This window comes from Notothenia rossii, assembly GCF_949606895.1.
Source record: "Notothenia rossii genome assembly, chromosome: 2".
In the NCBI taxonomy this organism is placed as follows: domain Eukaryota; kingdom Metazoa; phylum Chordata; class Actinopteri; order Perciformes; family Nototheniidae; genus Notothenia; species Notothenia rossii.
The window spans coordinates 87,903,336-87,920,445 of NC_136904.1; the positions used below are offsets into that span (position 1 = coordinate 87,903,336).

Here is a 17,110-nt window from a genome sequence, read left to right on the forward strand (position 1 = left end):
CAGTATTACTCTTATGTAGCAGGAGACCCCTCTGTGCATTCCCAGCCAGGCTGGTCCAGATTACATTAATGACTCATTTAGATTGAATAATATGACACCATGCACATTTAATAACCTGGCGCCGCAAACAATGATACGCTAGACAAAGGGATTAGCTATGGTAACCGTGTATAATAAAGGCCTACCTGTCAATCATCAATGCTAGTCACAGCAGTATGATGAGCAAACTGCTTAGGACTGCCATTCAACATAACGTAGAAAACTAATTTGAAACCATCATAAAATCCAATATTTATGTCATTTTAAGAAGCGTATTTCTTAATTTCGATGGGAAGAATAAGAATGTAAGAAAGTGAAAAATGCTTTCTATCATCACAAAAAGCTGCTACACTCACTAATGCATAACGGATAAGTCCTTGGGAGGCGAATTGCAAAATCTAAACATACATCTCTGTACTGTTTACAGTCTTAATGCGATGTGAAGGCATGAAGGTTAGTAGCAACATTGCCACACAGGATACATCGTAATTGTGAGAAAAGTGCATAACGGTTGGACACGGTTAACTTTGAACGAAAGTTTGACTTAATGTGGACTATGTGGGGAAGAATATCCTACTTTTTCCTAAAGTGCCCCCTTAGTCCATCTCTGCCACGTGAACACAAGTGTTTGTCGAGCATCTCTTGGCCACAGAGCTCTCCTGGGAACACCACTCTGAGTTTACACCTAAGTGGTGTGGACAAGTCCTCCTCCTGCTAGCCCATAAACACCATAAGTGGAGGGAAGAGGCCCGTGTTGGAGGTTGTTAAGGTAGCAGAATTTTTTGCTTCTTGTGAGCTGTAGCTCCCGGGTTTCCCTTCACCGTGAACCATCAGGCAGATCCATGTCTCGCTTTTCCCATGACCCACTTGGCTCAAATGGAGGCTGCATTGCTCGATGTGTAACGGCTCTCCCAAGATTAACTGTGGATGTGTAATAGCATCCTCTGTCTTATTCTTCCAATTCTCTCTCTGCCCTCACAACCTCCTCCTGCTAGCTGCAACCTCTCTGTGAAAAAACACACACCTCTTTCTCTCAAGCATATTCACAACATATCCGTTTCCTGTTTTTACACTAAGCTGTCTCATCCATCATTGCATTCTCTTTCCTCCCCTACTTTTTCTAATTATTTTTCCATAACGAATTCCTCCCACTTGTCAAGTTGTTTGTGTATCAATTATCTGAATGCTGTCAAAGCACTTTGTGAATTAAAGCCATCGAACCCTGTGTGTAAACAATACCAAGCTGTAATCTTCAGTATCTTTACTAGTAAAACATATTTTAGTGCAGAGCTATACTTGTTCTCTTTTACCTCATCATGTGTGCAACTGTTTCTCACATATGTAGAAAGAGATAAATAATGTATCCATCTTTCCGGCTGTATGTATTTAGGTGAACACCTGAGCCCTGACAAACCTTGGCCTGTGCCCATGTATCTGACTTATCATGGCTGGCTGACTAATGCCTTCAATACAAACACAGGAGTCCATCTCCCACAGCTAGCACAAGCCGGCCATAAAACAAATAAGCACTAAGCCCGGTTGGCTGCTCCCGAGCTAGATATGGGATTTTCCAAGTGTGGAAAAGAGTCTGAGGACTGAGCGGTCCAATCACTAAACCTTTAGAGAGAAAGATCCTTAAAGACGCTCCCATTTTCTCCTTTTGGCGCGACGAAAACAATACACAAGACTGATGTACGTATTCAACAATAGAAAGACACGTTTCTTTGCATAATTAAAGTGCGGGCTCCGCTAAAAATAGGATGCAAGTCTATTTTTGACGCGAGGCGTTGCATAGCGCCGGGCAGGAAGTGGACCGGTCAGAGCATCCAGTCAATCCCCAAAATAAACTAATTTAACAAACCCTATCCCTCCGTAGTCTTTCAAGTAGGAGGAGGAAGGCCAGCGTTCTCCTCCGGTTTACAGGCACTGTGTAAATTATATATATAGAATCATTTTGATGATGAATGCATTTTTTTTCCCACTAAAATACAGCAACACATCTTTGATTCATGTCGTTTATAACTGGGATATTACAATTATTATTAACTTTGTCTGTACAAAGTAGCCTGTCCAGGAAATATGCCCAAATCAACAAAAACTGCGAGCCGGCATGCAAGATGCGCACGGTGGGTTATGACGCTGGAGGAGGTCAGACCAAAACCGTGGCGCAGACGGACCCGGTGGAATCAAGGGGTAAGGGTGGTTGTTGTGTGAGCCAGGAATATCTCAAAGTGGCATTTGAGGGGATTTAGGGATGATGTTGAGCTTTAGAGCATCTACAGCCTCAGCTAAGCAAATTGTCAAAAAACATTCCACATAATTTGTGTCCAGGAACTTTAGTTTGCTGCAAAAAGCTTACAATGATCAAAATGATATTATTCATTTATAATTGTATCGTGGCAGAAGATGCTTTGTCAAATAAATACCATTATTGTAGTAAATGTTCAGAACAAACAGGGGTAAATAGTCAAATGGCTTTTGACGATCTAATAACTGACACAAAATAGCCCCAACTGTGTGGCAATGGACTCCTTTATTCCTATTGATTCTGTCTTTGTATGGTACAATTGTAACCATGCATTCCTGCAGTTCTTCACTGCCTCAAAAGGTTTACCCCAGAGTCATGAAACTGATAGATTTAATCCCCAAAAGGACCGAGATCCCCTTTCCCATCCCCTGGCAAATCATAAATCCAACAGCTGGCGTGTTGCAGCTCTGGTACAAAACACTTTTATTATTAATTTGGTCCGTATGGCAGTTTGTGTGTCTGCGGCAGCTACAGAGAACACTGGCTGAATGCACCTGTGAATTCAGAAAGGTTTACTTGTAATTCAAGCTTCGAGAACCTGAGGGCCAATTCTTAATTTGCCGCTGAGCGATCTCACTTTGATCCCATTGCTTGAACTGACAGGGAGCCATTGTGGAGCCGGGCTGCAGCTCCAGTGTTTGGCAGGGATGAGGTTTGGTGAGATGGTCTGTAGTTAACCATGGTCACGTCGTCCCTGAGGACTGAGAGCCTCTCTCCACCTCTCTCCAAGTGCCTCTCAACTTTCTTACTCTTGATTTTGTCTCTTTTTGGGTCCCTTCTTAACTTCCTGTGTGGCACTCATGCAAACCAATTCAAACAAGTGCCTTTCTTTCCCTCTGGCTTTCAGAAGGTCTTGTCACCACTGATGCACTCCAGGGAGATGACAAATGGGAAACAGAGTGAGGCACACTTCAAATGGGTGCTACTGAATCCTTTCATGTACTTCCTCCCGCACACTAAGAACCAGCACCGAAGATCCAAGTGCATCAATTGATCTTTTCAGTGTTCCTTTCCACTCATCTTTCCTTTATCAGCAACCCCCTCTGTCCTTCACTTCTTTCCTACGGGACAGAAAATAAGCTTTGGCAAGAAATGGAGAACCATTCCAATCTTAAAAGCTACTATGTTGGTTTGAGACTACACACCAATCATTCATTTATTCGTAAAATATTGTTCACACAACAGAATGACCCATGTCAACCTGCTTCTGATTCCCTGTGAGGTCACTTCTCTATACTAGTGGTAACTCATTATAAAAGTAATTTTACCAGGAGCAATGATTCATTACATCTTGCTCCTTCCTGTTACGCCTTGTAAAATCTGCAATTATCTTTTGAATTCAGGATACATCTCTTTCTGCTGGATGGCTCTATGAGTGATCACAGAGCAGCCTCAAAGATAAAATGATATCGCTAACAGACTTCTGTAGATTTCCTACAGACAGGCAAGCTGCCAACCAGGCGATAACATCACAGTTGCAAGTGTCGCAAAAGAAACACAGCATTGCAGGTTTTTGTAAGTTGAGTCTCGTGTATAAAAATTCAAGCCTATTTTTGATTAGCTTATTATCACTTTACTTTATTAGGGGAACCAGTATTATCAACCCTAACCAAAGTCAAATCATGACATCCACCTCTTAGGTTAGAGGACGTTTAATTAAACAGTTCACATTCAAAGCTTCAAATTGCGTTTTCAATGTCATTTAACCTCATGGTATTGCAGCTACATGCTAGTTGAATGACGAGGCTGTGTATACACATTTAAATAACAGTAAGAACAGAGTGATGAAAATAACACTGATAAAAAACACTGTTTAGATCCGGTGGTACAATCCAAAGCCTATAGTCATGGTTATATAAGCTAATTCTTTAATCAACATCTAATTAAGTCAGGAGATCCTGTTAATATCAATTACAAGGTTGTCCTTTGTGTTGATGCGGGTCATGTGAATCACAAGGTCTCGGTTATATTAAAGGGGACCTATCATGCAAAAAGCACTTTTTGATTTCTTTTATACATAAAGATGTGTCCCCGGTGTGTCGGGGAACTCACGCAGCGTCAGAAAATAAAACCTTCTCTCTCTCTTTTTTTTTTTTAAACCTTTATATCCAAAATCAGCACTTTTGAAACAGGAAGTGAAATAGAGGCATATGAGGCATGGCTAGAATGGGTGATCTGTTTGGTAATTTGAGCAAAACACTTCATAGACATGTTTTTTATATTGTTTTATATATCTGAGACCTATGCTATTGCCTAAAAATAGCATGATAGGTCCACTTTAAGTATGTCACTCAACAGTTCTTGTTCTTACATTTATTTCGACAAACTCCTAAAGGCTTGAAGCCCTTAAAACATATATTCAAAAATGTGCCAATTTCATCTTTCTTTGGGAAGAGATACCGAGCCTTTATGGTCGCAATTTTTTATCACATTGCTTAATTAATAAAACCGTTTCATGGCAAAAGATGATAAAGTACTGTATCCCTCATCTCTATTCAGAGGAAGTCTATATGCAGGTATGCATGGTAGGTCTTTTTGATCTTCTGCTGCACTAATATGACTGCTGGGCACTGTGGGGGTTCAAAGATGACCTCAATTTGATCATGGAAAAAAGTAGGGTTTGTTATTCTCAAATCACTAAAGAAGTCAAACTAGGGCTTAAATGTTTGCCTGTGTTCTCAAAAGAGAAATAGTACCAGAAGGTAAACACTGTACTTGAAATACCCTATTGTTACTGGCCTGTAGTCTGTTTATAAATGTAGAAGATGTGCCTTTAACGGAATGAGAGTATGGTGGTAAGTATTTATTATACTTTTAAACAACTAAATATGCCATTTACATCCCACGTTTTATTTTTTGATATATTTTAAAACACAGCTCCTACAGAAAGTGTTACCACAAACAGAAACAAGCAAAACCCGCAGATTGTGTTTCCTATTTATTCTTATTATTTTCTCTATGAATTGGAACGTTTTCCAGCTCAGCAGTAAACATCATATATCTACTTTCAGTATATCTTATCCTGTTGTGACAGAGCCTTTCAATTGTTAAAGCTGACTGACATCTGATCCCCTTTATGGAAAATATATCACAACCTTTTGACTAACCGCAGATAATGGATTGTGACCTGCCAACACAAAGACACACAGTTATCAGTAAAGGTGTCCTTCTTTGAGCAATACAGGACCAACTTTGAAAACTTGATAGTTTAGGATTCAGTCAGTATTCTTTCATAGTTTCAAACCCAACAGAGGGGTTGAAGAGGTAAATGGAAGCTGATGTTTGAACTTTACACTTAGGGAATATCCTCCTGTTTTCCTGAATGGAGGCTATCAGTGAAATCAGAAACTTTAGTATTTGGCATGAGAAAAACAGAATCAATGAAAAGCTCGACTGCAGCACAACGTCTGAAATGTGAGCCCAAGTAAAAACCCTGGTTCACAAACCAGACACAAAAACATGCACCCTATCTCCTCTCACGTACACACACCCACCCACCCACACACACACACACACACACACACACGCACACAATAGCACACGCACACACACACACACACACACACACACACACACACACAGCTTTTCAGCCAATGTAAGCAGCTGCAGCTGTGTCCTACAGAGACCAACAACATGAACACATGGAGGAAATAGAAACAAAACAAGAGAAATAAAGAGGAGACACGCCGATTAATAAATAATTAGAACAAATAAAAAAGCAGCAGTGTTAATGAGGAGATTATGCTCTATGGAAGTCCACTCCTCATTCTGCCGGATGTTCCATCTCATACCAACTGTACTAGATGAGGTCTCCTGATAACAGACAAATTAATTAGGATGAGTCTTAGTGAAATGACTATGAACACAGATCTGAAAGATGAATTTAAATGTGAGTGATATCTGTTCTGAAGCCAACAGAGTGGAATCAGCATAGTAATAGAGATGGGTGAAATGATAGACACGCCTTGCAGTAATAGGGATTTATTGATCTTTTTCTATTAGTTTTGAAAACATTTCTTGTATAATTCAAATGATTACAAGGTCATAAGAAGGGACACTTTATAAGTATTTGTTGTTTGTATGGGTAAGTGATTACAGATCAACACTGCAGTGCTGCAAGTCCTACAGTGAACAGTACTTTTGAAAAAAAAGAAAAAGAGCGAAACAACACAAGAAGGAGACGCAAAAATCGACTCAATGCCATATCCTGGTTGGAGCTGGGGTCCCCTGCCAGACACTTTGGCAAACAGCAGTATGTTTGTGGGGAGTGTACTCCTATAAAACTCTAGCTGGCAAGTGAAACAGCAAAAGAGGACAATGCCTTTCATGATTTACCAGCCCAGCAGGAAAAATATGATTGTTTCATAGCATGCCCAATGACCTACAGGGAACTACAAATGTGAGAATAGATTGTCCTTGCAGCTGTAGCAATTAGGCCTAGCATCATTTACATGCTGTTTTACATGATATAGGTCACCAATAGGTGTCAATAAAGAAATATGTTTTTAATCCAGTTATGTGGAAATACCAGATGCCGTTTGATTGTCAGAATGGATGGAGGCATACCTGCAGCTAAACTGAGCCGATGCACCGCTGTGGTCGGGCTTTTTAAAAGCAATCATGGTAATGAGACAAAGCAAGTGATGCTATCCTTTTTTAAAGCTCCATTTAAGGTTAACAAAAAAGCAACAGCAAGCTTGATGCATACAGCCCTGAAGCCTGGCTTTAGAGGGAACATTGAAAGCAGCTCAATTGAGGTAATGAATGTGTGAAAAGCATCTTTTATGTAGGGGGGGTACTTTCATACCTCCATTTGCTCTGCACCGACTAAAGGGCTGATTTAATCTAGAAACCGGAATGGATGGTTTCAAGAGATTCAGAAACGACCGCAGCGCCTTAGTATTCTTTCCAGGTGGAGCCCGCTTGACAGGGCTTTTATATGATGGGGCGAGGGGGGACGTACAAGCTAGGGCTCCTTTATTAGAAGACCCAGAGGAATACTCACAAGACACAAACACGGCCCAACCCAGATTTACTTTAAAGCTGACAGGCGAATGAAGCGTGAAGACACAGGAATGATATATAAGATCACACTAAATATGATAAATAAGTGCACTTTCATGTTGGCCCAGGCCTTAAATTTGATCTGTGGGGTTTTGATGCTGATTTATGGTCATGTCAGAGTGCAAAAGCAAAGCTGCAACACTAACAATCACTGGCAAGGCAATAAGTGTTGGAACCAGGTTACTTGCGGTCACAGCACTAAACTTCAATATGAGAGGGATGCAGTGTGAAAAGCTTGTGCAGTGCTTGTACCTCTACCTTTGGCTGTTGGAACATAACATGACTCATTTGGCAAATGCATCCATTGCAGTCAAAAATACAATATATATATTTATAAAGAATGGCTGCCTAGCGGTTGTATGCCTGCACCAACCAGTAGGGCTGTCCCGAATACCATTTTTCGGGCTCCGGATATTCGGTAGTAATCAACAGCGAATATTTTCGGCCCGCGCGGGAGGGGGGGGGAGGGGGCGTAGTAATCAGCAGCGAACCACTTCAACACGTGTATTTTGGTGTATTCACGGCATTCATTTTGTTATTCTACAGTATTGTTGTTTTATAAATATTAACCCAATTTGTGTTCTTTGAAATTGAAAACGATATCGCATTGTGTTTTAAGTGTAATTTGGCTTGGCTTCCTATTTATGGATATGCTTTTATTTTGAAGGAGAGGTAGCGCTGTTGACAGGAAGTTGTTGTTGCTTTGGAAACAATGTGACGGAGATTAACGGAGAAAAGTAATATCTACATATAAAGACGGAGAAAGTAAACTATAACGTTTATGGTTAAGTGTTAGCACCCCCCGAACAAGCTCTTACGTTGATATTGGTGATTTCAATCAATTTAATTTGAGAAAAAAAAGGGAAAAAAATAAAAAACAAACAAAACGAATATCTGAATAACGAAATTGAAACCCGAATAGTACTCCAACGAACGAATATTCGGATATTCGAATATTCGGGTACAGCCCTACCAACCAGTCAAGTGTACATCCATGTGTGTCCAAAATGACTTTGCTTTATCATGTCATTATTAGATATTACGGTGTAAAAATGTGCATATGAATTATTGAGTTATAGCCAAAAGTGTATTTTGGGGTTTTTTGTAACCTTAGGCAACCAAATTAGATCATCATAATTAAGTCCAAGTGAACAATTGTGCCAAATCTTTTGAGAGATTTCCTCAGGGCGTTAATGAGATATAGTGTTCATGACAACGGGAGGAAAACCCCCAAGAACAAAATGTTTGCTGTAGCCGTGTCCATTGGCATAAAAAGCAAATAGCACCAGGGCGCACACTTAAAAGTTTGGTCACCAAGGCAGATATTTGAACACATAATTTCAATAGTGTGGGTATGAATTCTACAGAAGCAGATTTTGTAATATTCTTAATGGGGCACCAACATGGACGCACTGAAATGGCAGAAGCACATTAATACAACGGCTCAAAGTGCCAACAGCATGTTCCCCTCATTTCACTCTCATAGATATTCTCTGACAGAAATGTCTTTTAAAATGTCATACTGCTCAAAGTCAGTTTTCTCCAATTGTTCATTTAATAGTCTGAGATCTGAGCTGCCACAGAGTGTTTCTTGCCATTAGCCAAGAGTTGGGTGTCATGATGCGAGGGGTTAAGAAGACACATGGGTAAAGGCGGAGTTAAACCTTTGTATCAACAACGGTTTAATAATTGAAAGCTTCAAGAGAGATGGGAATAGTGTTCGAGGCTAAAGGAGCAGACTGGCAACTTGCATGACCAATTCACTCAATTCACTCATGTGGATGCACAGGCAAGATCTCCACATCTGATATCTACTGGACCGTAGGGCTGAATAATAATTCAGAAAACAGGATATTGCATTATTGGCTTGAGCAATCCATAAAAAGGCATGAGGCTACTCAGTCGTGAAGATAATCAAGATCGATTCGTAAAACTGTTATTAGAGTGAGGTATAAAATCCCTGGCAAATTAAATTGCACTTAAGAGAAAACTTTATCACAGAGAAATGGATTATGTGCTTGTGATTGTGACAGAAAAACCAAAATGAGCCTCAAGCGTGATTCAATAAAAAGCTACCTAGCCAAATGGTTCATTCTGGTGGCAGATTGCAAGCCTATCAGATTTACTGAGTTCTTTGGCAAGTACCCAGCATGAAGGCTTATGATGTAATTACCAAACCGTTAAAAACAATAAACAATTCAGACGGATTCATTCATTCTAAAAAGGTAAATATCTGCAGAGAAAAAAAGGTTTTCAAGCCGAGTTCAAGGTAAAGCTATGATTGATGTGTTGATTATACATCAATATATTTTCCAACGTAACTATAGATGCGCCACATAATAGAAAATGAAGGGCTACAACCAACAATGATCTTAATAATGTTTTAATCTGACAATGACCTTTACCATTTATCTTTGACTATTAAAAAGACATCACAGTTTCTCACAGCCCAAGGTGAGATCTGCAAATAGCTCCAAACACATTTAATGTACCATGATGAACAACAGACAAAAGCAGTTAAGCTTCCTTTAGGATTGATTATTCAAATAGTTGGTGTTATTTTACTGTCGCACAACAAATCGAATAATCATTAATAATCTCAACTATAGGCAAAGTAAACGCATGCTAAATCCCATTAACAACTGGAAAACTTCTTTACCTCGTGGTTTTGAAATACGACTTGTTTAGAAACATTCATTTTGATATTGCTTGTTGTAAAGCAATATGAATATTATAGAACAACCATGTTGTCATCATTCCTTTGAAGGTTGCCGATCAGTAAGGATATCAAATGATCTCAAAGCTATGCTACAAGATATCTATGCATTTCTTAGAGCAATTCATACAATGTTTATTAACCTGCACTGGCCTTGCTTATCCATTATCTCATAGACTGGTGGCACAATTATTGATTTTCTGTTTTGCAATTAAAACAGACTCTTAAAAATACAGAATTCAATCCACACTTGTAACAGAATGAACTATGAAACAACGTCCCCATGTCTGACATCCATACGCTTTTTGTTGCCTTCCCTATTGCTCCTATACCGAGTCCGACCACCTTTGGCTAATCTGTAACTGAAATGTCGCCGCCTCTGTCTACATGTCACCAAGCTGCCCCCTCTCAGATGAAGAGTACCGCTTCTGGCTACCCCTTTATTGTTTGAGTCAGACCAAAACAAATCCGAGGCAGAGTCATGAACGGCCTCACAGTATGGTGCGCTGTACCGAGCATTACACTTAAGTGATTTCTAGCACTTTAGACAGCCATCCGAAGGGTTTTCATTTCACCTTGTAAATGGTCGACTATAGGAATCCTGGCGCTGCATGCTTCAAAATAATGCAGCCAAACGTATACATTCCTCTGTGCACATTCAATATGAAACGCAAACCATTTCCTAGGCGCCAATCTAATGGTCACATTAAAGCAATTAAATACACGTTAACAGATCTTTCCTTACATGTTCCATCACGTGAAGAGAGAGACCATTCATTGTGACATATGGAGCAAAAATGCAGTTACAAATTACCCTTGCATAGAAGATCACTTTCCTTTTAGTATTCATCCCATGCCTCCTGCTGTGCATAAATACTTAGTAGGCCGTCATATTTCAATTAATAAAAAGGAAAAATCTAAATAAAAGATGGTTGGCATGAAGGTCTGAGGATTATCCTTAGTATATTGAGTTTACCAAATGCACACAAAAAAAACATCAAACGTTGTTTTATTGAATTGGCAACTTCAAAACAATACATCTCAAAACCTCCAAAAAGAAACAAAAAATACTTTATAACCAGGAGGCACTCGACTAAAAACCTTTAGGTCAAATATAGTTGTTTTGCGAGACGAATCAGCTAATTTAAAAAAAAAATCCTCATGATTATCTTTAAAAAGATCTTTACCCCAAATGCAGACAAAGTCAATCGAAAGCAGTCATGAACAATGATATTGGAGAAACAGATTGAAATATTCTAACAGTCAGAGAGAACATGTTTCCATGGTTGTAAACCTGACTGACTTGAGGGGGCTTGAAAAGATATTAGTTAAGTATGTGACAACAAAACAGATGTATTGAAGTCCTATCTGAGCTGTGAGAATAAATGGTCGTCTGATATACCATATATTGCATAATATTATTAAACACAACATGCTTATAGTGCCACGCCCCGTCTGAGCCACAGGGTGGTCGTAAAGACATTGCTCATGTTTATAACACAACACTAAACCTTGTATCAGCAAGGGTAAAGAGCAAAGCACATGCAACTGGTTCCCATATGTTCTGCTTCCATTTGTATTAACATGTTAAAAACAACCACTCCTAAGTGTATTGATTGTTATGTACCTGCATGAGAACTGCAGATAGAAATGAGCCATTAGCTATAATCTGGCATAATTCATATGTTCTCTTTTCTGAGATTAATGTATTTGTATGCATGGTCCACTTTGAAATAAATACATGATATATTATAGTACGAGTAGCACAGGCCAGATGTGTGCATTGGTCCTTCAACCATATTTTGTTGAAGTGTTGTTTACATCTTTAGAGTTAACAATATGAAATGGATAACCTATGGCAAATAGAATAATAAACCATTTCTCTCTCAACGGATTCATATCAACAGAGTCAGCTTGTGAACAGAGAACAGGTTCTGTGAGGCTTTTCTGTGGCAAAATAAAGTACAGGTGAAATCATTAAGAGCCTGCCTGAGCTCCTGAGGGGGTCTTTAAATGCTCGCGCGTCTCATTTTCCAGGGGCTGTGTGAACCATGGTCCTCTGGAGCTCACAATGATATCTTTAAAATACAGCTGAGGCAGCTATACCAAAAAGCAAATTGAACACTTTTTCCATAAGCCGCTTTAAACTGTGACAAAAAAAAAACACAGGGAGAATGTTACCAGGGACGTCTCAGTGGCTTTTTTTTGTATCTCATCACATTTTAACAAACCACATTGGATCAAAACCTATTCAATCAAACATGTAGCCATACTGAGATATCTGTGATGATGACTTGTTGCATTTTTGAAATCTGAACTCAATTGTCATTCTTGTGAATATATACGTGCTCTTCATACTATTTAAATAAAGCCATTTAAAAAAAAATGCAATTAATTACATGATAACCATCTCATGTATTCCAAAGATGTGAGCTATGGCTTTAGACTACAATAATAAAAAAACGAATCAGATCATAAAGGGGCTAAGAAATAGACCAAATAAAAATGCTGCTATCCGTTGCTGAACCCTGAGGAACACTTATATCCCAAAACCAATTGGTATAACATGTGAACAAGTATACATGCGGAAAGAAAGAACAATGAGAGCTCACTAAATGTGCAGGACACTGTCTTGGATGTACTAATAAAAGGAGAGGGATCATGTGAAGTTCTTCAGGATCAAATGAGTGAACCCCAAAGAAAAGAAGAAACACCATCTAGTCACTTTAAGCTCTAAACGCTCCTCTATTCCTACCTTTATGTTTCCGGCTATGACTCACAACACAACTTGAGCCCAATACTGTCGGCTCTTTCCGAGTCGCTGGTCTAAAATAATTATAATATTTCAAGCGGGCAGAATCACTGAAGCTCTAGAAAAGGCTTTCAGGATGGAAAAATAGCGGCTCCGCGGGGGATGAGGAGGCAACACTTGGAAGCCGGTGTGAAGCTGTTTGAGAAAATGCTTTTAACACCTTGCCCAGCACTCAGTTCAACTAATGACCGCCAACTCAAGAATGGAGGAGACCTTTCAAATCAAATTACCCTTTCCACCTACTGTTTGGTATTTTGAGCCATTATTTCAGACACGAGTCATTCGTCATCACAAAATAAAAACACATGTAAGAGCAGTATGAATCATTTATGTATTGTGTTATGTGTGCCAATAAAAAGGAATAATATTTCATTACATCAATCAAAAAAAAGTAAAACTACTTTTTTTTTGGTGTTAAATACTCAACAGTTGAATTTGACAAAACAATTCATTTGAACCTCCCGCTTCCTAAATACGACATAATATCCAAGGAAATGTAAAAGGTATGTATATTTGACATTACCAAATTGCCTTCAGTGCTTATTTACTGCCTACAGTAAGCAATCAAACAGGTTTTGAAATTAAACTAAGATTGAATGCACTTTAAAGTTACTTTAAACTGTGGGTTTTCTGATGTGAGGGTCTAAGGACAGAGGGTGTCGTATTGTCATACTGATATTCTGTACAAACTGTGAAGTCCACTAAGACAAATGTAACATTTGTGATATTGGGCTATATAAATAAACATTGATTGATTGATTGATTAGAGTCAGTTGGGAATATCATTAGGTAGCAGTGCATCTTGTCCATCACAGTTGGTTCTAAAGTGCGCAAGACACTTTGCTGCATAACCAAATATGAATTTGATTATGGTGGGGGGGGGGGTTGAGCCCAAAAGCGACGGCTGGCTCCCGGCCAAAGAGGCTGAACAAACCAAACGACAAATGTAAAAAGCTGCAGCCAAACTCTACCAGCATTTGGCTCATGGCATTGGCGAGCAGTCATTTCAAGCCTGTTTGAGCATTTACGAAAGCTTTTCAAACAGTCTGTGTGTTCTAGCTCATCAAGTTCAGCCATATCTGCCTGTGCGATGAGAATACTGTGGCCAAGGTAATACAAATGTTCTGTAGTACAAGAACCTAAACCATTGCTCCCCATAATAACACAGCGGGTAAAGCATTCAGCACCCAGAGCTGCACAAAAGGGAAGTAAAGAAGAGGGAACGTGTAACTAACTGTTCAGTGTGTCAGACAACAAGCTCTGTAACACCCATGGGTATTGGGTATCACAACAGAATGCAGAAGTGAAGAATGTCAGAGCACCTGTTTTGAGTGTGATACTACTAGTGTTGAAAACAAATGAAAAGGAAACTATTCAAATGCTTCCTCTCCTAATCATTCATAAGAAGAAAAAGAAAATAGGATCCAACTTTCAGTTTGGAATACTAGATATACAAAACATTGTAAATTAGTCCATACCTGTGTCTGTGCTCATCATGTGCCCCTTGTCCATGAATGACCACCTGTCCAGAGGCGTGCTTTCCCTCTTTGGGCGAGTCAATATGAGGGATGAGCACATCCTCCAAACCCAAGTCGAAGCGCTTGTGCTTGGAGTTGTCCGGTAAGAAGAAGAAGGCCCCGAAGCATAAGGTGATGAAGGCACTGAGAATGAGGAGGAGGATGAACTTCTCGGAGAGCCTCAGCGTGGCCCTGTGGTGCGGGAAAGAGGAGGCTCCCGGAGACAGAGTGGGTATCCTGCGGCCCGACAGAGGCAGGAGAGCTGGTGTCGTCATGGTTCAACTGTTGACTTGATCTTAGCTTGGGGAGGGGTTAGGGGGGCAGGGTGGGTTTACAAGTGCCACAGGTGTTGTTGCTGTAGCAGCATGCACGAGCTGGATGACTTTATTATCTCATCCCGGTAATAATAAGTCCAGAAACCAAAAAGGGCGAAGGTCCCTCAGTGAAGGAGTGACAGGTCCAAGGGAAAAGGGTCATGACGATTCTGAAAAGAAGAACATTACAGGCACAACATTAGCATTGCAGAGTTGGTTAGTAAACGTTAAGTCATAAAAACCCATATACTGAGTAGTTACCAGAGACTCGACACCATTTTAGAGACATCTGATCTATTCCTTCCTTCATCTTAACAACACTGCCTTAACGCATTCAGGATTATGTCAGAATAGCTCATTTCCTTTTTATGCTTTCCTATAGTTGTTATGTATCCACCTTCACGGCATCATGCCCCTTATAACCACTAGTATCATCTCTCCAGGCAATCTCTGACGTTGTCCTGTTGAGCCTTTCAACGCTAAGTAACAAGCAAATATTTGGTGACAAATCATGAATAGGTTTTTTATTCAGCGATAGCTTAAAAGTGTATAAATACACAATCTACTCACATTATGTTGTGAACTTATTAGCATAGTCTTCTGAAACAACAACAGATTATCTCTCACACATTCAGATACAGATACACTAAATCCTTTGTCCATGAGAAAAATGACAAACATATTATCCAGGGACTTAAGGTATCAAGAGATGCGATATCTATGAGACCATCACAAACAACTGCCTTCACTTAAACTGCGCATACTGCCATCTCTGCCAGGACACATTGCAGAATGAGCCCCCAGCTTTCTATGTTGCTGTTTTATTGCATTGCAGCGCCATATAGCTTGCTATCTGACATAGATCGTGATAAAATTACAAAGAATGACAGAGATGAAGAGCAACATCGCAAATCCTCTTGCCATCCGTACACACCGGAGAAGACTGGAATCATAATTCCTATTTGTGTGGCAGCGAGAAGGGCAAGACATGCAAGCTAAATACACTGCATGCATGTGCTGTATTATATCTAAACTCAAATACATCCAGCAAATACCCATGTGGGTGTATTTTCGAAAAGGCGCAGGCTGCCTTTACTCCCCCTGGTCCCCCATGACCGTATATGTAGAAATAGACAGCAACTGCTTTAATTGCTAATATGAAGGATGGATGAATGGATAGATGGATGGAAATAAAGCCCCTTTAAACACCAACATAAGGGGTCGTAGTTATGCCCAAATGATCGAGGCAGATGACGTTAAAATATATGGGAGCCTTTTTCCTCCTTATCCAGGTAGTTTTCCATCGGGTCTGTATAGAGCACCACACAGAATACCAAGTTCATCCTCACAGTGCCAGTCTGTGTGAGGTGATTAGCCGATACTAAAATAAATGCTACATAGCTAACAAGCGGCTAACTCAGTCAGCTAACGGTGGCAAGCAGAAAACACGAACAGCGGGGAATAAACTGACCGGCAACACGGAGGAAAAATCATGCATACTAATAAAAGTATTCCGCCATATGTGCTTGAACTCGCTGACATTTTAACTAACCTGTGAAATGTTTATTTATAGCCCGCATATAGCTATTGGGCTATGTTGCTAATGCTAGCTAGCTGGTAATCAACTGACAGTCTCTTGTGTAGCTGCTGCATCACCACCTTTCTCATTTGCTCGGTGAAAAACGAGGATTCCCGGTCCGTCTTTTGGAAGAATAAGTCCCTGTTTGCAGGTGTCCTCAAATCCACACTCGTCCTCGTCGTGGTAAAGTCTGCTCCAGTTTGAACAGTCGGTTTAGAGCCACATAGCGGTACACAGCTCCGGGGACACCGAGAGGATGATGATTGTGTAGCCGCTCTGTGGGACTGCAGCGACGGACTGAGCTGCTGCCCTGAGATCCAGCATCAACTACTCAGCCTGCACAGTTAGGCACCGTCTGACAATGTCCTAGGCAGAGTTTATGTTTATTATGATTTTAAACATGTCAACGTTAAAAAAAACAAGTCACACACCCCCAACACATTCAGGATTCTGTCAGGATAGCTGATTCCCTTTTTATGCTTTATTTTAGTTGTTATTTTTCCACCTTCACGGCATCATGCCCCTTATAACCACCAGTATCATCTATCCAGGCAATCTCTGACATTATCCTGTTGAGCCTTTCAATGTTAAGTTACAGGCAAACATTTGGTTACAAATCATGAATAGGTTGTTTATCAAGCGAAAGGTTAAAGTGTGTAATACACAATCTACTCACATTATAACGTGAATTTATTAGCATTTCTTCTGAAACAACACCAGATTATCTCTCACACATTCAGATACAAAACACTAAATCCTTT

General features: G+C 40.0%; 1 protein-coding gene across 1 annotated transcript in view; it reads right to left on the reverse strand.

The window, feature by feature from the left end:
* The window catches only part of man1a2 (mannosidase, alpha, class 1A, member 2), a 121,382-nt gene extending 104,706 nt beyond the window's left edge, over positions 1–16,676 (reverse strand). Inside the window, exons 1-2 of the mRNA XM_079666137.1 lie at positions 16,430–16,676; positions 14,418–14,940 (exon numbers count right to left, since the gene is read on the reverse strand). Coding sequence (XP_079522263.1) covers positions 14,418–14,731 — 314 coding nt within the window. The 5' untranslated portion in view covers positions 14,732–14,940; positions 16,430–16,676. The remainder of the gene's footprint in view (positions 1–14,417; positions 14,941–16,429) is intronic.
* Between the last annotated feature and the right edge of the window lie 434 nt (positions 16,677–17,110).